Source organism: Grammomys surdaster, unplaced genomic scaffold, assembly GCF_004785775.1.
Source record: "Grammomys surdaster isolate TR1022 unplaced genomic scaffold, NIH_TR_1.0 166, whole genome shotgun sequence".
NCBI classification, from domain to species: domain Eukaryota; kingdom Metazoa; phylum Chordata; class Mammalia; order Rodentia; family Muridae; genus Grammomys; species Grammomys surdaster.
The window spans coordinates 10,890,182-10,917,215 of NW_021604614.1; the positions used below are offsets into that span (position 1 = coordinate 10,890,182).

At 45.5% G+C, this 27,034-nt stretch overlaps 1 protein-coding gene across 1 annotated transcript in view; it reads right to left on the minus strand.

Annotated features, from left to right (window-relative positions):
• Nucleotides 1-844: 844 nt before the first annotated feature.
• The window catches only part of Tmem132b (transmembrane protein 132B), a 166,250-nt gene continuing 140,060 nt past the window's right edge, over nucleotides 845-27,034 (minus strand). Inside the window, exons 6-9 of the mRNA XM_028765948.1 lie at nucleotides 10,227-10,432; nucleotides 5,398-5,668; nucleotides 2,876-3,067; nucleotides 845-1,978 (exon numbers count right to left, since the gene is read on the minus strand). Of these exons, the coding sequence (XP_028621781.1) occupies nucleotides 845-1,978; nucleotides 2,876-3,067; nucleotides 5,398-5,668; nucleotides 10,227-10,432 (1,803 nt within the window). The remainder of the gene's footprint in view (nucleotides 1,979-2,875; nucleotides 3,068-5,397; nucleotides 5,669-10,226; nucleotides 10,433-27,034) is intronic.

The following is a 27,034-nucleotide window of genomic DNA, read 5'->3' on the forward strand; positions in this document are numbered from 1 at the left end:
CAAATCACTAACAAGCAAACGATAAAAACATGTTTGTGACAGGACCTTTCTCGAAATCTGTTAAATTTCATGTGGAAGAATATTAAAAACAAAAACAAAAACAAAAAAAAACAAAAAACAAAAAACCTCTCTTCTGGGTCTCCAGTCAGACCCCTGTTCCCAAGATAAATGAGAAAGACCAATGTCAAGAAGGAGGGACAAAACATGAGACTGTTTCCTAAACACCATCCCCAGCAACAAAGTTTAAAAAAAAATGGCATCCTGTGTGGAGACCCCCATAATGGCGGAACACAATGAGCTCCAGGGAATAAAACTCTTTGGAACATCAAACATCAACTCTTCTTTAAGTGCTTCTGAAACAACCCCTCCCCCTCAAAAAAATGCAAGGTCAAAAAAACAGATGAGAGTCCAGATGTGTATAAAAATAATGAGCCTCACTCCTGACTGCTAAGGACGTTACATTCACTCATTTTTCCACCATGGAGATTTGAACTCAGGCCACGCGCAATGAGTGTCCACTGTGCTTTAAAAGGGCTAGAAATAGAAAAAAATCACCACCTGGAACATTCCTAATTACACACGGCCATTGGTCACGAGGTGACTAACAGTGTCTGTGGGGTCGTGTCTACCGCCAGGCTGCTGTCTCTGATGTCTCCCATCCCCAGGAGCTGGTTTTATAGACCTTGTCCAGCTCTCCAGGCTGCTGATACCCTCTTAGAGAGGGCTCCCTCCAGATCCCCACTCTGACACTGTGTTGAGTCACCCCCTATTGCTGATCAGATCCACTGTTCCATCGCTCAGAAAACAGAAGGCATAAAGGTGAATACAAACTTAAGAAAGGACTTTACATCTGGTCCTGTAGTCTTTCCATATAGTCTCTGAAGTCCTGCGAGTCCCCCAGCCCCATATCCTGGCAGACCCACTTGATGCTGTCATCACTGTCAAACAGGATGGAGTTGGTGTATGGGCCCCCATCCTCAGGGAGGATGGTGGTGTAGGAAGTAAACTTGACTCTCTTCCTCTTTGGGCCGGAGGAACCCATAGGTTCATTTTTCAGCTCTTTTTCATACACATAGTCAGGGGGTCTAAGCAGCTGACTATGAAAAGTCTTCTGGGAACTGCCATTCAGCAGGAAGTTCCTCTCTTCGAACTGCAGACCCCTGTCGATCATGGTTGTGCACTCCTCTGAGGGCAGAGTGATGTCCACGGGATTCTCCAGCAGTTCTACCTCATTCCCGAGCCAGACCCAGTCATGGGAATGGGGGATGTTGCCTTGCTCACTCACCGCGAACCTTTTGTGTCTGTACTTCCAAGCAAAGGCCACACAGTTGATCAGGAAGACCAAGATGGCCAGACAGAAGACACAAAGCAGGGCATACATTCCGATCTCCAAATCCGTTAACCCCCTGGAGGTCATCGTGAGGTCACCAGGGTTATTGGATTCTGGTAATTTCCCTTGAGTGGGGAAGCTCGTGAAAGCATCTGTTCCACCTTTGAGGAGCTTTCCTCCCATGGGAGACTGTGGGGTTGTGCTTTTGTTGGTCCTGTCCTCATGGCCAACTGGTGTGCCATGTTGGAACCATTCCTGGGCTGCACGCTCCTGGCTTCCCTCACGCTCTATGGAATTGCTGAGGTGGCCTTTGTATTCCCGGTTTATCCCTCCAATGTCGTTGCCTCCTTGCTGCTCATGCATTCCAGGTTCAAATCTGACCTTGACATTTCCTTTGCCCACGGCAAGAGTACTCTTCCTCTTGTTCTTCTGACAAGACTCACTGATGGACATTTCTAGCTTGATCAGGGGCCCCTGTCCTTCACCTTCGGCAACCACGATTGGCCATCTGGTCTGAAGGTTTGGCTGGACAGACACCACCATCTCATCCAATGAGGAAACGGTCACCGAGAAATCCTTGGGATCATAAATGTCTAAAGGTGTCACTGAGCCATCGCTGAACAAAATCCAGGAACTGACTACGGCTTCCTAAGGAAAGCGAAACCAGAAAACAGTATTACAACTGGGTTCCTTCAAACTCACAAACACGACTTCCTCCAGATGTTCCTGGCATCTTCAGATAGAGGTGGATTTCCAGATGCGATGGTCCTAGCTCTTGTTATGCCTTGACCTTGTATCATTAATGTACTGGATCTCCACTGACATGAGGTGCCAGGAATGCACTTAAGTGACTATATTAAAGTGTAAATTAATTTATTGCACGTCTTCCCACAGAGTGTGACTTTGACCTTTGCGGAGACACTCAGATGTGGGTGATTTATCTGAATCAATTTCAGATGTAACAACTACTCAGTTACTGTTCAAGACAATGCCACTTTGAACACCCGTTTACCAGGAAGTTGGTGCTGACACAGCAAAAACCCTGTGGGGGGCATCTCCTGGGGGAAGTCCTTGGTAAATGAGGTGGTGTGGGGGCTGGCTCATTTGAATGGCACCATGTTCCTGTCTCTTTATAAAAGGTTGTGCATGTTTTAAGATACAGGGGAGCTTCAGAGTTGATGATCCCTGCCATCAACAGGACAATCGGGTACCAATTGGCCATTCCTGTGCAAGTAGCTGATATGAAGTCTCCGAGCTTCAAAAAATTGCTTTGTCTGTTTGGCAGGTTGGAGAGAACAGGGGATCCCTCAACCATGATCCACACCTACCACAGATCAACCCATGGGAAAGCAAAGGGCATGGGAAGATGTAGCTAAGCCCTGGGTGCTTTTCTCAGAGACAAATAGAAACTGGATAAGAAACAAGAAGGAGGTCCAAGAGCTACCAGGCCTGGCTATGACACTCTGCTGGCTTTCTGTGCAAGGAGCCATAACTGAGAATAGAGATAACTGTATGCACAGAACTTCATGCCTCTGGGAGTCTCACCTGCTGTGGGGCTTGGAGAACATCCTGAGCAGCCACTGTGGAGATGATGGCCCTCTTGTCTGCCCTGTGAGGCTGCAGAGAAAGGGACAGGCCAGCCACCAGTTGTACACCCAGCTCTGTGATAGTGACTCGGTCATCCAGGACAATAACCGTCTTCTCTGCAAGGATGGAGTCAGAGAGAGGCGAAAGGACCTGAAAAGCAAGGGAAATGCTTGTGACTTTGTCCCCCAGGGCCACCTTTAACTCCTGAGCGGCCAGGGCCATCGGGGACCCGACCCACATTCTGGCAAAGGAACACACTGGGAACTGTTTAGGTGGGTCTGTGGTCATTCACATCTTTCCTTAACTAGACTTTATTATAAGGAAAAGGTGGAGTTCAGGTTAGGAGTCCTCACTGAAGTTTTCTACCTTAGTGATAGGTATGGGAGAAGCAGAGATTTTTCAACAACCATTAAGCAGTTTCTGAACATGGGTCGGTGGCACAGTCTCTGATGAGGTGGTGCCCGGCCTGCTCTTTGTGAACATCCCTTCCGGTGGGCAGGCAGATGCTCCTCACTGACACCCATGATCACTGTACATGTAAATGGGTCATCACTGGATAAACCAGTTGAACTGGCATTTCCTAAGTAGCTATTTCTCCAAATAAACCATCTGATGTACAGCCAGGGGGTTGGGGTCTAACTCTCATAGATAATATGCCTGGTAAGTGAAATTATTTCTAGAATATTCCTCCCAAAGACATCCTGCCCTCACTCATTCCTGGCATGTGTTGGGGCGGGGTTGGTGGGGAAGGAAAGCTCATCCTGTGACTCTTCAATGTCACACAACACAGATGCCTGGAGCATCACAGAGGGCACCCAGTATGGTCACCAGAGCTCTTTGGGGGTAGAGGAGGAATGGCTGTGTTCCAAGCTGGTGACAGAAGGAAGTCGGGGACATTTGGAGTCCCTACCAACAAGAGAGGGACACTTGGAGTCCCTACTGACAAGGGAGGGAGTCCACAAGAAGAAATATACAGGGTTCCTGGCTGATAGCCAGCCAGGACACAGAAGCCTTGGTGCTAGATGCACAGTGACGTTCTCCCAAGAAGGGGAGTGAGCTCTGAGGTCAGTTATTTCCCAAAACTTCCTGGTTAGAGCCTACAGATACCCTGACCCCAGCCTTGGCGTGTCATGCAGAGCCCAGTCAAGCCCACCTGGTCTTCCAGCCCACAAAGGCATCACTGCAGAAATGGGTGCCACATAAGATGTAAATCTGTGGTGTCTGTGAGGTGTAAATAGAAGATAAATGCAGAATATAACACATTTTGGCTAACTGCACCAAAAAATTAGCTTGGGAAGCACCAAAAACCATGACTTTATGATAGATAGCATTTTGGGTTGGTATAAAAATTCTGCATAATCATCCTACCAAACTTTGCAATAAAAGGTTGTTGTAAGGATGTCACAGAGACCATTTAACCACGGGTCTTTATCTCTTGTAAAATGTATACTTTCAAATTTCATTTTGTGTACTCTTCTGGGTATAACATGGATAACGGCTAAACCGCAAGGCCGGAGGTGGGTTTAGCTTTTAGGATGTTTGCTACTATCTATTCTGCTGTACAAAGTGTAAAGTATTGTGGGGGAACAAGGTGGCTGGGTAGGTAAAGGCACTTGCTATGCAAGCCTAGTGACCTGAGTGTCAACCTCGGAACCCACAGAAAGGCAGAAGAGAAGAATCAACTCCACAAAGGTGTCCCCTGACCTCCAAATACCCACACATATGTAGCACATGCAGCTACATACATGCAATCTTTTTCTTAATTTTTAAAAGCTCTCATTCGGAATAAAATGATTTCAAGTAGTATGTATTTAATTTGGTTTTCTCTGGTAAAGGAGATGTTTTTCTATACTCTAAAATGCAAAGGAACTTTTAAAACTGTTTAAGTAACCTTTTGATAATTCCATGCGGTGTATCTTCATCCTATCCATCTCTCCCCCATCCTCCCAGATCCACCCCCTTCCCCACATAACCCAACCCTGTGTCTTCTTTATTGTTTTGTTTTGTTTTTTAATCAAGTTTAATTTGTGCTGGCCATATATTACTTGGCACATCATCGCCACTGAAATTGACCTACCAGGGGCCATATGCTTAGAGAAAATAGACCCTCCCATAACCCCCCCCCCCCGCAGCTATCAGTATCAACAGCTTCTCAGCTAGGAGCTGGACCTCATGCCTATGCACTCGCTTCATGCTGTGATTTTGTCTGGTTTGACCTTGCCCAGGTCTGTGTTGTCATAACCACTGAGTTCATATGTACATCTGCCCTGCTGTGTCTGGAAAATACTGTTTCTTTGTTTCCCATGTTCTCTGAGTTTTGAGCTATAAAACCAAGGAATAGATTCCTGCACATAGGATGAACATGTGTAAAATGACATATCTGATTGCAATATACACATATACCATTAGCTGGAGAAATCACTGGGGTTAGGGGGAAAGTGGCAAAGACACCCCCACAAGCCCACCCCACCCAGCAATACCTGCACAGTGGTGATGCCTGGCTCCCGTCCTGCCAGGATCCTGCCATCCTGTAACTGGGCAATTTTCGGCTCCTCCACCTTCACAAACTCGGTTACCAGGTCAGTGATGTCAAACTGCCAGTCAGGACCCAGCATGTAGGTCAGCTGACCCAGGTCAGGTGACTCAGATACAAACTGAGTGAGGACACGCACCAGGGCATGCTGGTACTGCAGGGTACACCCTCGTCCCTTTTTTTCCTCATCTTCCTCATCATCGCTCTCCCGGGTGGGCCTGGAACACAAAGGAAGCAAAATAGATTAAGGTTCCTCTTTGACGGGAAGCCTTGACTGCCCTTGAATCAGCCTGACTGTCAGAGGAAATGCAGAAGCTTTTTCCTATTAGGAATCTATTGATTCATTCATTCATCCATCTCTCTCTCTTTCTCTCTCTCTATTCTTATATCCTTCCTTCCATTTTCCACTGACCCCCTAATTGTCAACAGCCCCCTCTCAGAAAAATCCTCTCTGTCTCCTCGATTCTAGAACCTTCCATTTGAGTAGAACTTGCCCTGTGACCTTCTGGGGAGGATTTTGCTGACCACTGGCTGTTCTGTGGATGGAGACCATGTCAGAGCAGGCAAAGCAGCATCCACAACAACTCCTACAAGAAGAGTTAGACATACCACAGCCCATTCTCCCAGAGTGCCAGCTGACATCCCTGTGCATTGAGTTAGACTACCTTGAACTCTGGCACCTGTGACAGACAGACAGACATCACAGTGGCCACACACACATCCAACCTTTGAAGAGCCTGGAAACTGAGGTTTAACTCTTGTTCTGATCTTACCGATTAAGAGACCAAGATGGGAGAACAGAGGTCCCTCAATGAAGGCCACGTAACTGATTATCTGCAGAGGCAAGGCCACCCTAGCTGCTACACTATGTGTCCTCTCCCTTTCTGCATCCATTCCATCTTTTTTCACATGGCCATGGGCAAATCAATCTTCTCAGTGTTCACCAAGTGGCCCAACAGCCCAATGCTAACTACAGATCTGAGCCAAACTGTCGTTGACTTCTGAATTGGCTATCTCCCTTAAGGTCAGAGAACAAAGTTCTGAAAACAAAGCAGGGAGGCACACAAAACCTCTCCAGCACAGCCATAGGGAAATTCTGGGTTCCCAGAGACAAGGCAAGTTATCTTCATCAATAAGAAAAAAAAAAAGGCTTTGGGGACAAAAGGATATAGCACTTAAAATCAGAGCGACATGCTCTCTGTGATTGAATGTAAAATGTCCCACACAGGCCTGTGTATCAGGATACTTGGTCCTCAGCATCTTCGGTGAAGTTGTGAAACCTTTGGGCCCCAGAATTTAGCTGGAGGGGTGGTTCCAAGATTTAGGGTTTCCAGCCCAACCTGGCCGTGGATCCCTGCCACGTCCTGATTTCCCTTGATGTGAATAAGCAGCCTCCTGTGCCCACTGCCACGCCTTCCCCGTCATGAATGAAAACCAACCCCTCCTCACCTAGGATGCCTTCACCACATAATTGGTGGCAGCAACAAGAAAAGTAGCTAATAAGTGATAAGAATCTCTTCTCTTTTTATTCTCGGTCCTTCAGAATGCATCACAGAGACAGTGTCTGTTTGGTACATCATGAGTGTCCCCCGGTGATTTCCACACACCTCTCTTAGAATAGAAACTCACACAGCCCCCAAACAAAATTGGCAGCTTTCAATCACAGGCCCACACTCTCTCCATTCTGCTCTTTACATTAAATATATTTTACAACGGAGAATGCTGACTGGGGTAACCTGTGCTAGTGATGCAAAGTTTTTCCTTAACCAAACAGGTAGAACAGAGAGGCCATCTTAAACACGCCAGAGATTAGCACTAGGATGGCTTGTGATAATCATTGGTGTGAACCTCTGGTTTAAGATCTCCCCTTTGCCTTTAAATCTCAGAAATGTCACTGTGAGATGTTGTCACTGCTGTCACACAGATTCCTTAGCATTTGCCCAGCTGGTGGTTGCCTTGGATGCTTGCCTCTGAATAACTTGTGTATTTTACCAAGTTTGGTCCGTTGTCATCATGTGCTCTCAGCCCCCCATTCTCACTATCCGCTCCCCCAGATTCTAGTTCCAGGAACTTCAGACATCTTGTCACTGTCCCACAAGTCCCTGGTGGTCTGTCCAGCTGATTTTCTGTTTTACTTAGACTGAGTCTTCTCGTCCATCCCTGACTTCACTGGCTTTATTCTGCCATCCTTCCCACGCTGCCAAGACTATCCAACTGAGAGGTTTGTCCAGTTACTTCTCCTTACTGATATTGCTTATGTACTCAATGGTATTGAGACTACTTAAAATTCCATAGCAAATACACCCCTCAAGACTCAAGATAATAAGTGATTTCAATGTTACAATCCACACAGCTTAGATATTGTGATTTTAAAGAACACAGAGACAGCTAGGAATCCACTTCTGTTGAATCTGTTCTGGCGTGGCACACAGGATCTGGTTTCAATGGAGTTTGGAAGTCAGAGGTCATCAATGATGCTAATGTCTCAGTGGTGGTCCCTTGACATCATGGCTCCCATTCTGTCCCTGATGCTTTGTCTCTAAGGGTAATGTCTACTTCCTTGTTCAAGGGGATGGGTGGAAGATGTCAGCCCCTCAGACAGCATCAGTTCACTGTGCTGACACTTCATGTTTCAGAGGAACTTGGAGTCTAGTTCTGGGCCTTTGTGGTATCCTGAGCCTCTGTTTCAGAGCGTGTCTGAGTTTTCCCATCACACAGCATCTGGGAAAGCTGATTGTTTCAACACCATTGGATACCTGTTTCCACCGGTTTAACAGCCCTTGCCTCCATTTTTCTCTCCTCTAGCATTTAACTGTAAAAAGCAAGGCACACACTCAACACTTTGCCTGGGAATCACAGCTTCACAGACAGTTTCATTCACTTCCCATGTAAGTGCAGGGCACAGCACACTGGCAATTTGTAGCAGTCAAATGAGAATCCGTGCTCCCCACACCCTCTGAATATTTTCCAAGTGCGCTCTTGTCCAGGATGACTGCTATTTCCAACCAGGTGATGGGAGCTTCCCAGCAATGTCTCATGCCATCTGGCTCATTGTCAACACCTTCACCACCACCCATGAGTCTACAAAGAGTCTGCCAAAGGCCACTATGCTCCTCCAGAGACTTCCGCCTTCCACCTACTGTCTACTTGCAAAGACTCTCTCCATGGAGTGTTACAGCTGCACTCCAACACTGGGTAACAATATCTGGGTTACTTTCTTGCTTTGTGGTGTAACAAATGTCCACAAACCTCACAGTTAAAAAAAAAAAAAAAACATTTGCTTGCTTGCAGTTCTGTGAGTCACGGTACAAGGAGGCTCCAATGAGACATTCTACATCAAGACTCTGAAGCTGAAGTCAAGATGTCAGCTGGATCCTCATCTGAAGCTTTTAGGAAAGAATCCACATCTAGACAGTTAGGTTGGTACCAACAGTTATACTGGGTGCCACTGGACTGTGTTCATCATGAGGAGGCTCATGGATCCTAAAGGCTCCAAGCACTGTCCTGGTGCATGGTTCAATCCATCTTCAAAGCCAGCATCACCCCGTCAAGTGGTCCTCACCCTCAGACCTCTCCAGTGCCCTTCTGCCACTAGCTGGAGGAGGTGCTCAGCTTTCAAGGGTCTCATCTGATGAATCTGGCCCTCCTCGATCATCCCCACATCCGACGATAGATTGCTTTGGCTGTAATTGCAGCTGGGAAGTCTCCTTGGCACGGTGCCAGGTTAGTGCTTGACTGGACTTCTAGTTTTATTGCTGTTGCCGTGATAAAATAATTTTCCCGAAAGAAAGCAACTTAGGAAAGAGAGGGTTAATCTTGTCTCACAGTTCCAGAGGGATATCATTTATCATGGTGAGGAAGGTCTGACAGCACAAGCAATAATAATAATAATAATAATAATAATAATAATAATAATGTCTGCTCAGATTATACACATACTCAGGAAACAGAGAGTAAGAACAGGAAGTGGGGCGCACTCTCAAAGCCCACCCCACCTCCAGTGATATACTTCCTCTATCAAGGCTCCTCCTCCAAAAGGTTTTATAACCTCCCCAAACAGCGCCACCTGCTGGGGACCTGGTGATGAAACATTTGAGCCTGTGGGGGACATTTCTGCTACACCTGAATAAGCAGCAGATGGGCATCCTGGAGAAGAGTTCGACTTCGAGACCTCCCCCTGCAGAACACATCATTTCACTGGATTCTTGGGACCTCTTGTCACACTATTGTTTCCAATTTATAGTTGAAGGAACTGAAGAATATGTAGGTGGCATCATGAAGTCCCATGGCCGTACATGGCAGAAACCAAGGCTGAAACTCAGGCAGTCTCATTTTCAACAATGAGCTTTTTACCACAGGATACCTCACTCCATGGATGACAGTCAGGAAGGAAACAATGACTGAGGAAGTAGTGGATAGTTGTGGGCAGACAGCAGGAAGTAGTTATGTTGTGAAGGCCAAGCTCTGTGTAGCCGCTTCTTAGATCTCACCTCACCTTCCCACATCCTAAAGACGGCTTGCTCTATGAGGCTGCCAGTATCGTGGCTGTCACCATTAATATTGTCTTTGGTGTCATTTTCTCACATCCAACTGTTAGTCATCATCCAAGTCAGATCCACAGGAGCCCAAGTCAAGAGCACTCTCATGCACTGCTGGAAGCCAAACCCAGACCATGGCAACACACTTCAGACATTGCTTCCTAAGAACCAGCTTGCCTCCCACAAACACCTGAGCCCCAGCAGCCTCTAACCCACAGCCCAGGCTCCTGTTCCTCACCTCCTGTTGGGTGCCACTGGGATCCTCCAGCCCTTGATCTGGCTCAACTCCGTATCTGAGATCTCAATCTGCAGTGGCAGGCGGGGCACCCAGACGGTGATCTCCACCTGGGAAGTGAAGTGCTGGTGGGTGAAGTTGACAATTGTGCCCACTTTGCTCTTCATCTCCTTCCCGTTCACAAAGATAGAATCACAGGTGTTGGAGACCTTGGGGAGCGGGAGGCAAGAGACACAAGACACATTATCGAGAGACATGCTGCACGCAGATCTTGACATCTGTAGAAGTTCATGAACCACGACAGCTCTGATTTATAAGACACCAGAAGAACAGGACAGGTACAAAGAGTAATTTGTAGGCACTAATTAATGGCAAATAGCTGATAGATAGACTCCAGGAAAGTCGTTTTTGTTACACAATACTGACAAGTTAAACCATAAACATAATTTAATGGAATTGCATAACCTCAGCCGCCTTTTGGGAGGGCCGCTGTTTTCTTTATCTTACCTTTTCTTATGTGCTCAAACCACCACTAATCAAGCCCCAGGTGTATCTTATTCCACTCTGGTGCCACATTTGAAACTTCGTAAAAGGTTTAATGTTACTAAGAAAAGGCTTTGTTCCGGCCATAAAGCAGAGCATCTGAAAGAAATTCAAGAGGGCTCTGTACTAGATGAAAATCCTGGTAGGCTAAGTGCTCATGGGATGCCACTAGAAACACAGATGGGATTAATCCTGCAAACAGGTGAGATGCAGTTTTGAAAACTGGAGAGAAAGAGGTGCTGCCTCACAGTAGTCTCTGGCTTAGCACTTGGGGGCGCTCTAGCTCGCACTGTACCATGGGGTCTTGCCAGACACATCAGCTTCCTGCTTCACTTCCCATCTCCTGGGTGAGCAAATAAGATGCTGCGGTCTTGCTCTCCATCAGGAAGGTGTCTTCATGTGAAGTTCAAGGGCGGGAGTCAGGGATGAAGGCACAAAACACGAGGAACCTGTGATTTCATTTTAGAGATGGGAAGACTGAAGCTGTGACACGGCATGGTTGACTGGAAGTGCACACTACTTTGGTGTGGTGTGTGTGTGTGTGTGTGTGTGTGTGTGTGTGTGTGTGTGTGTACATATATGTAGAGACCCCAGAGGACAACCTGAAGTGTCGTTCTTCAGATGTCATTCACCTTGTGTTCTGAGAGAGCTCACTAATTTGGCAAGGCTGTTTAGCCAGTGAGACTCTGGGATCTTTCTGTCTCTGCCTCTCCAGAGTTTGGATCACAAGCATATACCTCACGCCTGACTTTCTGTATGGATGCTGAGGACTGATCTCAGGTCCTTGTGCTTATGGGATAATCATTTACTGACTCAGCCATCTCCCAACCCCTATTTCCAAATTATTAATCTGTTGAACAAATGGTATCTAGAAATAAACAGGAACTTAAAAATTCATCTATAATGAATCCCCCCCAAAAAAACAGCTATTCAGGGCAGGAGGTCATGAACATAAGGGAACTTTAGATGGCTAAGGTCTGACTGAGCAGTAAAGGGGCTTCAGGCCTGGCTTTGGTGACTTGGGGATGGGGATGATGGGAGGTTAGACATTGTGTACCAGAACACATGAGAATGTTATCACTAAACACCACTTTATGGAGAACAGCTAAAGTACTGTAGTTGAAATAATCTATTATATATTTCATGAGTTTACAAAAAGGGAGAACTTTCAGGCTCTAACCACAGAGCAATGATAAGAAGATACAAATGGAGTTATCTGATTTGTGTTGGGGGTACCATACACCACACTTATACCAACAAATACACATACACACGCACACACACACACACACACACACACACACAATCATTGTGCGTGAATTAATTTTTTAAAACATTTAAGGTGGTGGAAATGCCAGAGGCCCTCATTTAACAATTACACACTGTACACAAAATGGAAGCATCATACACTTACCCACAAATCTATACAACTAAAAGAACAATATTCTTAAAAGACAGCAATGATGGTGGTAGCTGAGGTCTCTCGACATTGTAATCCCAGTGAGGGGTTGAAACAGGGGTCATTTCTTTTAACTTCTCAACTTGAGGAAAAAAGAATGCTCTTTCCCAGCCTTCTCTTTGCTTTTTAAAAGGAGAGCAATACAACAAGCCAAGAAAAGCAGCTGTCATTCAGGGAATGTGGGAGGGACTTAAGCTTGTGTTATTGAGCCTGGAATCATGGAGAGAACCATCAGAAATGAGCCTCCCACATAAGACAGGACATAGGACTGAAGACCGTGCTCTTATATTCCATGGTGCCTATGGTGAAGAATCTGACTTCCATCCATCTGATTCTCAGGAAAGGGTCAAAGCCTGTCACAGGAAAGCTCTCCCATTCTGCATGAGCACTGTGCTAGGACATGTTGAGTTTCATGAGGCCATGACCTCCCCTGGACTCTGTTCACTCTACCCCAGAGAACATGGCATCCTATCTGAAGTCAAGACAAAGTCACCTTCTTCCTGCCTCAAAGACTGGTCAGCCATTTCTTGAACTTTCTTGATACCCCTTCCTGGAATTCAGAACTCAAAGTCCCTACATTTGTGAGGAGTCCTTGACCTTCCTTGTCACCTGCTACCGATCCACACCAAATCCCACCTCAGATCACTCTGATTGTAGCCAACTGTCAGGGACACATTGGCTCTGGGAATTTTTGCCTTAAGAACTTTGCTGAGGAGACAGATTGATCAGGAAAGCGCTTATTTTTTTTTTAACAATTTTCTTTTTTTCTCTCTTTTTTTAAATTTTATGTATATGAGTACACCATTGCTCTCTTCAGACACACCAGAAGAAGGCACCAGACCCCATTACAGATGATTGTGAGCCACCATGTGGTTGCTGGGAATTGAACTCAGAACCTCTGGAAGAGTAGTCGGTTCTCTTTACCACTGAGCCATCACTACAGCCCCAGGAAAGTGCTTATCGTACAAGAAGGAAGACCCAAGATCAATTCTTCAGGACTTACATTTTACAACATGAAAAAGAAGATAGTCTAAAGTGATAACTCAGTGGTTGATCACTCTGGCTGCTCTTCCACAGGACTGGGGTTCAGTTCCCAGCACCCATGCAGAGGTTCACAATCATCTGTAATCCAAGTCTAGAGAGTCTGATACCTTCCTCTGGCCTTGGCAGACATGGCACCCACAGACTGCACATACATATGTGCAGCCAAAATATGCATACACATAAAATTAAATATAAATAAGGTTTTAAAAAGAAGAAAAAAGAAAAGCATTAGGTGTGTTTGCAGGTACTTATAGTCTCAGAGCTGTGAAGGGAGAGAAAGGTAGATTTCTGAGACTTCCTAACTAGCCAGACAAGCCTACTTGCAAGAGGCAGGCCAATGTAAGATTCTGTCTCAAAACTGGGTGGAGGGGGGGCTCCAGGTCAGTGAGAGACCTTGTCTCAAAATACAAGTTAGATAGCACCTAAGGATTTATGCACTTGCATGTAGTCCTGTACACACAACATTCACACACATATACAACATACACATATATACACATACATGCACAGATATACAACATACAACACACACATACATACACACACATACAGACATATAAGTATATATACACACACATGTACACACAACATAAACATACATACACATATACATACACAAGCAAACATTACATACACAAACACATACATACACATATACACACATACACACATATACGACATATATACATATACACATACATGCACATATATACAACATGAAACATACATACACATAAACACACATACTACATGAATGCACACACATATAAATATATACACACAACATAAACATATACAAATACACAAACATACTATGCACACATATACACAAACATACACACATATACATATATGCATAAACACACACAATATACACATACACACACACACACACACACACACTAAAAATAAATGGAATTCAGTCCATATATGGTGGATGGAAAGAAACCAGGAAAAGATACAGAGCTTGAAGCATGGGGACCCAAGGAAGAATGTATGTGACGTTGGAATCCCAGTGCACAGTCTGACCCTTTGACGAGAAACTGAGATTACAACATGGAGTAAGAGCTCATTAGGCAGAGAAGACACAACTATGTAAAAACCAACTTCCCACTCCCATCATTCACCTATCAAAAAAAAAAAAAATTGAGTGTTTCCTGCATGTATGGGAGTGCACCACATGGGTGCAGTACCTGCAGAGGCCAGAAGAGGGCATCACATCCCCTGGTACTGGAGTTACAGATGGCTGTGAGCTGCTATGTGGGTGATGCGAACTGGATTCAAGTCCTCTGCAAGACAAGTGCTCTTAGCTGCTCAGCTATCTCTCTGATCCCCATCATTCATCTAAATGATACTTGAGGGGCTCTCTGAGCCCCAAGAGGAGCATCAAAAACCAAATGCTATCCATCCTCATGTTAGAAGAGCAGAGGCTAGAAGCACGGAGCTCGGAAAAAGACCAAGCCATGTCACGTTCATCTTCCAGTGTGTGTAAAACAGCTTATAAAATGTCATATTGCAAAAGCTGCCTCTAGAGGTTAATATTTTTACTGTCGAGTTATTACACTTCTGCAACTCCATTATCCCAGGATAAAAGACACAAAGGGGGGCTTTGAGACGTGGGGATGACTCCTGGGGGATCTTAGGAGATGTTCATTTCATTCTCCATTCAAACAGAAGAAACAATGTATCCTGGGTCTAACCATGCTGCCTCCGGCTTGCTATTGCCTCATCAGGCAGTGAACACTTTTGGGTGGTTTGCCGTGACCTTTCCCAACCCAAAGACTGCCTACACTACAGAATCAGAGAGAGCACTTCCCACAAATATTCACAGAAAAATCCAGAGGTCCCAGATTTAGACAGTCAGAGGATCAGTTGTCATAGGAACAAAACACTTTGCAGCTCTTACTGCAAACTGTTGCAAAACGCACTAAGACACAGCAGGGATGTGGATAGTGTATTTGTTTTTTTTTTTAATTTTCAAGTTATTTTTACTGTGTGAGCACACACACACACACACACACACACACACACACACACACACGGAGGTCAAAGGACAACCTGTGAGGGGTCAGCTCTCTCCTTCCACCATGGGGCATCAAACTCAGGTTGTCAGACTTGGGCAAAGCACATCCAAACCATGACAATGCCTTTATCACTATAAGCTAGCTTTTGCTTCCTAGAATATACACACAGAATCCAGATACAAGCTCTTGTCCCTGCTTTCTTCTTTCTGGATTTCAAGTTGAGTCCTTGCTTCTGCCTGGTCCTATGGTATCCCTGAGCTTTCTTTTGGCTCCTTCCAGGCAGAGTCCTAGGGGAGGATCAGTAACAGTTAATCAGCATTAGCATGGGTTCCCAGGGCAAGGTCCATCAAGGCAGGGCAATAACCATGGCTGCTCACTTTCCCCCAAGCTATGCTAGCATTTACTTGCTCCCAAGAGTTTTTGTTTTTGTTTTTGTTTTTCAAGATTCTGGTCTACATAATGAGCTCGAGGCCAGAAAAAGCTACATTGTCAGACCTTGTCTCAAAAATAAAAGTACAACAAAATGCAATAAATATAATAAAATATAATAAATACAATAAAAATAAAATGTTATAGCTATAACCATGGAAAGATTATTTTTCCCTCATCATTTGCTCTTGCATGTCGGAAGAGGATTCAGTGTATAATGGATTGCCTTACATTCTTTCAGGCAACCCTCACATCCAGGGAGAGGCTGCTGTGAGCAGATCTGCACCACAGACTGAGTTGTTCTCACCATACCGAACATGTTACCTTTCAGTCTCTGGGGCTAAGACCTTGCATGAACAACTCTAAGAAAGCTAGGCTATCCTGCTCCGTCTTCAACTCATGAAGTTTCTCAGAAACCAAGTAAGGAATCCCAGTTTGTTCTGTTACCATATAACCTTTCTCTGCCTGAGGCATCTCATCTGTAAAATAAGAATAAAAAGCCCCTTTGTTTAACAAACACTTAATGTTGCAGATGCCCGGGAGCTGTCCTAGGTGCTGAAGACAGAATGCGACCAGACACAGTCTTCTGCGCTCATGAGATTTAAAAACTGATCTGGGAGAGATACATAATTAATACAATCATATAGTTATATAACAATAAAGAACTTCATGGTGGAAAAGGCTTTAAAGAAAAAAATTAAAACAAGGAAAAGAATAGAGAATGAAAACAGAAGGTATTGTTGTGGTTAGACTGGAAATTACACCCACTGCAAAACAGGCAGGATAGCTCAAGTTCACTTCTGAAATATATAACTGTTAAGTTCCAGTTCTGTGCTCAGAAGAGAAAAATGTCTATTAAAAATAAAACTTTTAAAAAGTTTTTTTTCCAGACAAAATCTAATGGAATTGCTAACTGGACTAATTGAAGAAATGTTAAAGGGGCCATAGTGATTAAGAATGCAAACTGCTTTTACAGAAGACCTGAGTTTGGATCCAGGCTCCCATGTCTTGTGACTCACAACCACTTGTTACTCCAGCTCCCGGGAATCTGTCACCCCCTACTGGCATTCTTGGACATTGCACTCATATGCACATATACACCTGAACACACACCCATACAGGTCATTAAAAATGAAAAAAAAATCAACTTTGAAAAAAAGATGTTAAGAAGAATCATTTAAGGAAAAGAAATAATGAGTCAGAAATTCAAATCCACACACAGAAATAAGGGCACAAGTACGGAGTAATTTAAACAAGACTAAAATTAACATTTTCAGTCATGATTGTTCTGTATCATAAAATAATAGCCGTATATGTTCACATCTGAAGTAAATATAAAATAAGCTGCAAACTAGAACAGATGGGAAGGAGCAATTGGAAATACAAGACTTCATGGGCTATGTATTAATACAACTGAAGAAGTATTTAACTGAAGGTGAGTTTGGATTCTTTGACACATATTGCAAATACCAGGTGTGGTGGAAACACATAAAACAAGTGTTTTGATTTTTTTTCACATCTCGATGCTGAGGACAGAACCCAGAGTTTTGCACAGAGAGTGCATCCTGCCACTGAGCCACATCCTCAGCATAAATATTTTATTTATGAAAAGACAAAAATGGTAAGTTAATAAATTAAGACAGAATGTTCAATTGGCCAGACGGGCAGCAGAAATGGGGGAAGAGAAGCACAGAGCAGATGGAAAAATAAATTAACAGCAGGATGGCACCTTCTAGTCTAATTCTAAATATGAATGATTTACTTGCATAAATTAATACACAGGTCCCCAATTCATTTTCTAAAACCAGGGTCCAAGCACAGAGTCCATACCAGGAACTCATTATAAGCACAAAAGCCTGGGGACACTAGAGACAGATGAAGAAAGATCTGTCATGGAGACCTAATAAAGTTGGAATGGAAAGTCTGTGTGAATCCCCAACCAGAAGGCTATTGCAGAAATGATGGCTAGAGATAAGAAGAGATACCACATGAAGAAAGGGGCTTGGGACATGGTTGGGTGACTAAACGACCTCCCACAGAAGCATGAGGAACTGAGTTCAAATCCCCAGACCCTCATAGGAGCATGACACATTTGCGATGCCAGCACTGAGGAATAAGAGACATGACAGTCCCCAAGCCTTGCTGGCTAGCCAGTCAGGCTATACTCATGAGCTCCAGATTCAGTGAAAGACTCTGCCTCAAAAAATACAGTGTCGAACTATTGAAGAAGGCATCTGATAGTGACTTCTGGTTTCCATACGCATGCACATAGACTTATATGCCTATGTGTGCATACCCACATGAAACATATAAACACCACACACACATACACACACAAAAGAAATGATTAAATTTTTCCAAATGCATAGGGATGTCTGAGCAGAGCTTCCGTGTGTAGGAGACTAAAGTTAATGGATCTGGAGTAGCCAGTACAAACAGTTACGTCACTGACTTTGACATTTAACACACTTCTCTCCATAGTGAAAATCACTAGACAGAGATGGCCCTGACCGGCAGCATCTATCCATGTGAGCCCATCAGCCGCTAGCTGATGCAGGTTATACACTCTGCTCCACTGGCCACAGAGCGAGTATTCAACAAGAGAGACTTGATTTTAGATGGTACACCATGAAACCCAAGGCTAAGGGATCCCCACAGCATGTCAGCTGTCACTGCCACCCTGTCCAGACCACCTACAGGATTTTCTCTTTATCTTTCAGCTTTGAACACCAAAGCGTTGCTTGTCTTTTTTCTTCTCTGGGGTATATGGCCTTCTCAGATTTGAGGTATCTCTGTAATTTTGACTATTTTCTTTTCAAATGCTTCTTTTGGCCCCATTACTGGGCTTGCACACACACACACACATACACACGCGCACGCACACACACGCACATGCACACACATACATGCACGCATAAATAAATAGGTAAATAAACATGAAAATAAATCCTTTTTTAAAAAAATCAAGATCGTTGCCGCTGTACATTTATATTTGTAATATTCTTATTTTATTCTCTTTCTTACGACTTTAATCTCTGCTAAAAATTACCCATCCACTCATTTATGTTGTCAGTCATTTCCAGTCTAGCCTTTAACACGTCAATCACAGTTATCCTAAATTCTAGCCTGGAAATTCCATAATCAGAGTGAGAGCTAGTCTGGTTATGAATCACTAATACCTCCCCCTCGGGGCTGTGTCTCTGTATCCATTTTTCACATGCTTCGGGCTTTCTCATTTAAGGATGGATACGTTCAAGCTCATGCAAAGGATGCTGAGAGGAACTGCAATGGGCATGCCTGTCCCTCAGGGGCTTTGGTGATGGGTTTACTGATCTATCCAAGTCTGGGATTGATCTGAAGTGTTTGTCAGGGTCGTGTTCAGGATACCAAGGGCTTCAGAGTCCTCACTCCTCCCTCACGATTAAAAGATGAGATGGTCTCCCAGAGCTTATTTCTTGATCTTTTCCTTCTTGGCTTTGGATCTTCTCACTGTTATCCAGAGTGTCTGCCTCTATGGCTCTCCAAGCTACAGTCACTACCGCATCCCCTCATGCTGTTTTATGTCGTGGAAGTCTAGGTCTGCCTCTTCTGCATCAGAATCGGGTTTTACCCACAGTGCAGAGAATGAATAGAGAGGATGAGCCTGCATCCATTGCTGCGATAAAATATCCTGATGAAAAATAGGAGAAAGGGTTTATTCAAGATCACAATTTCAGGCTACAGACCATTACTATGGGTAGGTCACAGTAGCTGGAGCCTGAGATAGGTCATATCACATCATATCACAGAAGAGCAGAGGGAAAGGAATACATGTGTGTCCCCTTGCTTTCTTCACTCTTATACAGCACTGGGGCCAAAGCATGAAACAGTGTCACCCAGCTCCCATTGGAGTGGGGTGGGCTTGGGGGTCTTACCACCTCAATTAAGACAACCCCAACAGACATGCTCACAAACTAACCTGATCCAGTCTCTCCCAGAGACTCTCTCCAAAGGTGATTCTAGTTTGTCAGGTTGACAGTTAAAGCTGACCACCACACTGCCTCAGAGGCATGGAGAATTCATAACATATCTGAAGCTAAAACCCAGGGTCAGTGATGCTATCACATTGGCTCTGAGCAGGCCTCTAGAGACAGAGCAAGTCAAGGAGCTTGCTTCATGAGGAGGTCCAGCTGAGCTGTAATGGTACCCAATGTAATGGTGCCCACGGGCATGGGCCTCGCTGGCTGCATCCATTCCAAACGAAGAACAAGATAGAGTTGTTTCGCACAGTGACTTGAGATGTTCAAGACGCCTTCCCAAGAAGACTTGGGGCTCCTGCCTCAATTAATGTTATTTCCATCAGTTACCTGTAGGTGGCTGTCCACATCCCACTAAGCAAGGTTCAACCCTGCACTACACAAAAGCGTCATCCAGACTCTGCTGCCTTTTATGAGCAAAGTGCTTGCTCATGAGATATTATCATTTGTGCATTCCATCCCAAGGAAATTCAGATAATAAGGAGATTTGAAAAGTAGTTCTTAAGAAGCCAGGATGAGATCCAAGCCCTTCTTTCTCATCAAAGGATGCCTAGAGGAAGGAGGTAGTGTCTCCCTCCTGAGTGCCCAGCATGGGGTGCTGCCCAGCTTCCTGCTCCAGTTTTTCTCAACCCTGAGCCTGCTGGGAGAAGCCTGCTGAGCAGGTGCCCACAGCTAAGCACAGGGGTCAGGAGGCTAAAGTGCTTGGGGTGTGTGCATAAATTAGTCACATAAAAGAGAAGTATCTGTGCAGGTTAAGCATCGTGTAGAGGGATGGGAGTCAGACTAATCCAAGATTTTTGCAGAGGCCCTGATGAGAAGACAAAGGGAACTTTAGCTCTGAGTCCTTGTCCAGGACCAGACATGACAAAGCCACATACATGAACACATACATACACACACACACCTGAGGATGAACCCAGTGCCTTGAAAGCAATTAAGGTTATGGTTTCTGGGGTCCCAATTCTTCCTCTGGCAGTGGTTATCAGTCCTTAGGCAGCTGTGTCTGAAATAACCCCTGTTCTCTTTCCAGTGTTGTCTGGTTTAGCTCTCTGCTGAGTCTGGTTGGCTCTTCCTCCTGTCCCCGAGCCCACAAATAGTATACATGACGCTGTACGTCTTAACAAATTTGCTTGGCATAAGTCATCAATGTATTCAAGTCTGGCCCCAGCTATTGCTTTTGTCTTCTTTATTTCTCATCCTTGGTCCTCCCCTTGACACCTTGCCATTTGATGACCCCTATTCCTGTGGGTTCAGGTCAAGGGATAAAGAGAGAACTGGGCCAGGTATGTAGCACATGCCTATAATTCCATGCACCTAGGAAACTGCGGAAGGAGGGTTGCCACAAGTGTGAGGGAAGCCTGGGCCGACACAGTGAATCATTGTGAGTGGGGGGAGGGAAGGAAAGAGAGGGAGGAGGAAAGGAGAGGGGGATACGAGGAAAGGAAGGAAACAAGAGAAAGGGAGGGAAGGAGAGGAGAGAAAGGGAGGAAGGAGAAGAAAGTGGGGAGGAAAGGGGAAAGGAGCAAGAAAAGAAGAGGAGGGAAGGAGAAAAGAAAAAAGGGAGACAGAGGGAAGGAGAAAGGGAGAGAGGGAAGAGAGAAAAGAGGGGAGAGAGAAAAGGAGAAGAGAGAGGAGAGAATGAAGGAGGGAAGGGAGAAAAGGGAGAGGGGAAAGAGAAAAGGAGAGAGGAGAGAGGGAAGGAGGGACACAGAAAGGGAGAGAGAAGAAAGGATAAAGGGAGAGGAAAGGGAAGGAGAGGGAAAGAGAGAGAGAACTCTTCCAGTTTTGTACTGAGATATTTAAAAACTACTTCTGGCTTTTGTTATTGTTTGGTTTCAGGAAAAGAAACTTCTGGGCCAGGTAAATGTCTACTAGTTGGTAATTTGCTTGCATAAAAGCGTAAGATGTGAGCCAAATCCCCAGTACTCGTTTTTTGTTTTTTGTTTTTTTGTTTTTTTTTTTTTTAAGCCACGTGCATTAACATACACATATAATTCCAGCACTGGAGAATTGGAGACAGGCATATCCCAGGGCGTCACTGCTCAGTCAGCCTAATTGAAATCCTGGAGCTCCGGATTCTGTGAGAGACTTTGTCTCAAAACCAGACAAACAAAACCAAAGATCTATATAGGACCTGCAGAAGAATACCACCTGAGGTTGTGCTCTGGCCTCCATACATACTTACACACATATGCATCGCATCTGCACACACATGAACACGCACATACATACACAAAGAACAGAACTACCGTGAACCCTGAATGTAAGAGGTCAGCCTCAAGGGCGGAGAGTTTCTTCTCCAGACATGAAAGGAGAAAGTCGACACAAACCACAGCCTTCTCGCCACCTGCTTCAGAGCACAGAAAGGCCCCAGCTGAGAGACCCCAGCACAGCCAAGTTCATCCACTGCTGCCAAGGGGAGGCTGGATGCCCAGGCTCACAGTCACGGGGATAAGATTTCCAAAGAGTTCCTTGGCTTAATTTTCTGTTTCCAGCCCCTGATTCTGCTGCATATTTACGCTGTTCCCAAATATTACCACCATTTTACTCTCTGCCCCTGCCATGTGTGTGCATGGACACACAAACACACTCTAGGCTGGCTGGTTTGGGAGCCCTCAGGGACCTGCCTGTCTCTACCTTCTGTGCAGTAGGGTTGGGTACAAGCCTGGGCAACCATGCTGGCTTCCTTACAGAGGCCCTGGGGATCAAACTCGGGTCCTTTTGCTTGCAAGGCAAATACTTTACCAAGTAAGCCAGCTCCTCAGCTCCCTTAGGCCTCTTCAGCAAGGAGAGGAGAGCTTTTTCATACTTACTGGATTCTGCTCAATAAACAGGCTTGAACTGGCGCCGGGAAACAGAAGGGTCTGTGCCCTTACCTTGACTCTGTCCCCTCCGATTTCTTCCTCTCACTTTGTACAATGGTTAATTCAACCTTCCCCACCCCCACCCCCTCACACACTCAGGCACACACCCTATGATGGGCACTTCACCCATTAACAGTTACAACCAATACTCACTGAGCTCGAATCCTCCGAGAATCGGATTGGCCAACTTAGCTGGCTCCGCTCACACGTGTGAGGCGAGGTGAGAGGAGGTAATTAGCAGAGAGAAAGAAAAATCAGAAAAAGGAAGGATAATTATCCCAACCTGGGAAGGAAGCCCGCAAGGTGTCCACCGTGTTGATATAATTAAGTGGGTGAGGGTTTCGAACCAGCTGCTTTTGCATTAGTGGGAGCTGATACCACGTTCCCTGGGAGACAAGAGTCACCGCACTGCATTTCCTTATTTTGGTTCCCGCTATCCAAATTCTTACTCTTCTCAGTTAATAATCACTGCATCTCCTGCCCAAACCTTTCTATGTACAAACTCTCCTTTTTTTTTTTTTTTTTTTTTGTGGAGCAAAGAGGAGTCAGATGGGCTATGGAGACATCACTGTAGGCCCTGACTGTGAACTTATGTCCTGTCCTGCTAACCTCACCAGCCATGATCTGGGATCCAAATTGGCCCCATGATATCCTAGACATTACATAGTAAAGTTCTCCTCCCTGTCCTCAAGCAATGGTCTCTTAAGTGTTTCCCCATTGGATGGCTGCAAAAAGACGGGCGTCCGGTGCCTAGCTCATCACAGGGGCTCCTGGCCCCCTACCCCACAAGCACCTGCCCGAATGCTTCCTTGTGGATTCACACAGTGTCCGTCATATGACAAAATGGATCATAAAGAGAAAAAACCCTCAGACACCAAATACTAGATTATTCCTTTTTCCACACTGAGCATCGTGACCATTCACTCAGTGCTGCATTAAAAACTTATCGAGGAGTAAACAGGCAAGAGGATTTCTGCTCTTCTCTCCCTCCCTCCATCTATCCATCCGTTCATTCATCCGGTTAACGTCCCGAGTTAATGAGACGCTGTGGGTGCGAAATGGAATCCCCACCTTCATCAGCTTGTTTGATTGTGAGAGAGGGGAATGCCCGTGAACAACCACAGGTCAACAGGTAAGTATGATATCATTGGATGGTGGCAAAGGGCACAAATGACCATACGGACATGGAGAAAAGATGGGTCAGACCCATTCTGACCTCTTCTGGGGGCTTCCCTTAAATTTCCCAGTGGTTTTTGGCTTTGACTAAGTGGGAGATGGGTTCGCTCTAATCTACCCCTCATACTTGCCAAAATCACATTCCTTACCCATTAATGTCTTCGGTTTTTCACTCAGTAAAGTCTCCCAGGAATAGAAAGAAAGAACAAACCAACCACCACAGTCAAGCCCCAACCTGTCTTTCCTGCCTCAACCTGTCTCACCTCTCCCTCCCAGTGTCCCTCAGTCAGGGGGCTGAGTTCTGCTGACTTCTCCATACACGTGGAGGACACTCCTCGGCTCTGTCTCTGTGGTGAGCTGTCCCCTAATTATCAGCCAGTCACAGTCTTCAGTTAAAAAGTTGCCCCATATCCCATCTTCATGGGACCAAGGACCTCCTCTCCTAAGGGGTTTCTGGGAGTGGGAGGGATGGGGAAAGGGGATAACATCTGAAATGTAAATAAATAAAATAGCCAATTAATAAAAAAGTTGCCCAGCTTAGTTAACAGAGCCTGGCAATGCCCCATGCTCAGCTCACTTTCCCCCTTCACCAGCCTTGTAGAGGAAAGCCCAGGTAACCACAAACAGGGCCTCTCTTTCCAGTCCTCCAAGACTCAGTGATTAACTTGGAAGCAGGCTAACATCTCTGACACCTAAGGCAGGAACCTTCCCAAGGAGGATTTTGTTACATTCGTTTGTCCACCAAGTTTTGATCTTTTCTTTGTTCTAAATCCTAATCTAGAGGTAAAAGGTCTGGCCATGTATGACCTCCAGTTTCCATGGCGTACATAAAATCACTCACCCTCCCCTGCCCACCCCATCCCTGAGGCCCAGCAGGCTCTCCCTCAAGAGTTTTTAAATAATTTTTTAAAAAGGTAAAGATTTCTCCCTTCCATCCTCATGAGGACATGCGAGGAGATAGCACAGCTGGAAGAAGAGAGGAAGAAGTGGATATGACAGACAGCATCCCATCTCTGCACAGACCAATCCTCTCCTTCTGGCATCCCCCACATCAGTCTTTCTACAGTTGGTTTATAGAAACCACATCCTCCCTTGTATCTGGGAAGGATTTGAGGGTTCAGTCTCCCCAACCCCAACCCAGGATACCTAGAGAACACAGCTCTGCCTCAGGTTTCTGAGGCCCAGGGTTCATGAGAATGAGCCTGTGCCCATTCACAAGCCACACCCAATAGTTATCCTTTACAGATGAACAGAACCTCACTGGGTGGAGGCTAGAGATGTGGCTCAATGGTAAAACACTTGCTTAACCCATGCACTGTCCTGAGTTGAATATCCGACACCAGAACATCTCCATTGTGTGTGCCTACGTTACATTTCTTTAACCTCTCATCTGTTGATGGACACCCAGGCTGATTCAACACCCACCTCCTGAGCACTCAAACTCAGGTGTATGCCATTGTGCCTACTTGATATGGTGTTGAATATCGGATCCCAAGGTGTCATCCACGTTAGGCAAGTGCTCTACCAACTAAACCACAATGAGGATAGATAAGCAAGTGTCTCTGTGCTATGCTGGTGTAGATTCCCTTGTGTATACACCCAGGAGTTGCCACTCTGGGTTTTTCTGGGCTTCCTCGAGGTCCATTAGCCCTTACTGCAGTGTCTCCGCCAAAAGCTCATACTGCCTGAAAGTGCCTTCACCAGTCATAGGAGCCTCTTCAGTTGCTATTAGCTGTCTCTGTCATCTGACAGGGCTGGTCCCTGAACTCTTGTGGATGGAGTCAGCTCACTGATTCTTCAACAAATCCACAGTCTGTGCTTCAGTGAATATGCGTCCTCTCCTTAGACTTCAACTAAGAGACACTGTTGTTGGCGATAAAAATATCTTATCTCTCCAAGTTGTGTTCTGATTTGGTTTGGGATTTTTGGGGTTGTTTGTTTTTGTTTGTTTGTTTAGACGAGGTCTCAAGTATTTCAGGCTGGCCTCAAACTCCTTAGGTAGCTGAGGATGACCTTGAACTTGTGGTCTTCCTGCCTCTACTTCCCGAGTGCTGAGATTCCAGGCACACACCACCATGCCTGGTTTATGTGGCACTGGGGATGGATCCAAGGGCCCCGTGCACACAAAGTAAGCACTCCACCAATTGAGATCCATCCCTAGTCCTTCGACCATATTGTTCTGTGTGCTTGCTTCATCCTTTACAGGATAGTAACATGATGAGAGCCCCAAGACCATCCCACTGTGCCCGCTCTGCCCATCTGCTCAGTATGTTCATTGCTGCAGATGCTTCTAGAAGGCCAGTTTCCTTCTACAGCCCTAATTAACCACAATGTTCTTCATCACAATGGTCACTAGCCTTACCTGTGTGTGTGTGTGTGATAGTATCCTTGATACCTACCATCCTCCCATACCCTGCATACCACAAATACCCTCCCCCCACCCCCCGGTTATAAATCCTCAAGATCTCCTATCAATGTTTTCTGATCGCCACAGGTCACATTTACAGAGGAAGCACACAGTGGCAAGCCTGAAATCAAGCTTCCTGAGTCGGCCATCTAATCCCTCCCAGGACTGTGTGCACATCATCTCTCTGGACCTCAGTCTCTTCCTCTCTGCAGTGGGCATGACCTTGCTGCTGTCTGAAGGAACAGTGTGACGCTCAGGTGAGGTAGTCAGTGCAAGGGTCCAGGCGGAGGGTGTGTCCAGTGCTTGCCTGGGGATGCTGAGATGCTGATGCATGATTCACAGGCTTGGAGAGGATGGATGCCTCCCTGCAGTCCCAAGACAGTCGGAAATCAGGAATAACAGCCTGCCCCTCCCCCATGCATCTCAGAGAGACAAGCGACCCAAAGACAGACTTGCCAACACCTTTTCAACAACATGAAAAGCCCAAGGCAGGGCCTAGAGCAGCCTTAGGGGGAATGCACAGATCTGGGCTCTGTCTCAAACACTTTCTTTTTTGACCATCAGTTGGAACCACGATACATTTTATATTAAAATGGTCAGAAGATAGTTCGTGGCTAAAGAAAAAACATAACAGTATCAGCAATTATCAACTGCAAATTCTGTGCCAGGCTCTGGACCCAGTACATCATTTACAAAGGTATATTTAAGAGGTGGGGGGAAAGGGAGAGAGAGGGGGTAAGAGGGAGAGGGAGAGAGAGGAGGTAAGAGGGAGAGGGAAAGGGAGAGGGAGAGGGAGAGGGAGGCAAATTCTGTGCCAGGCTCTGGACCCAGTACATCATTTACAAAGGT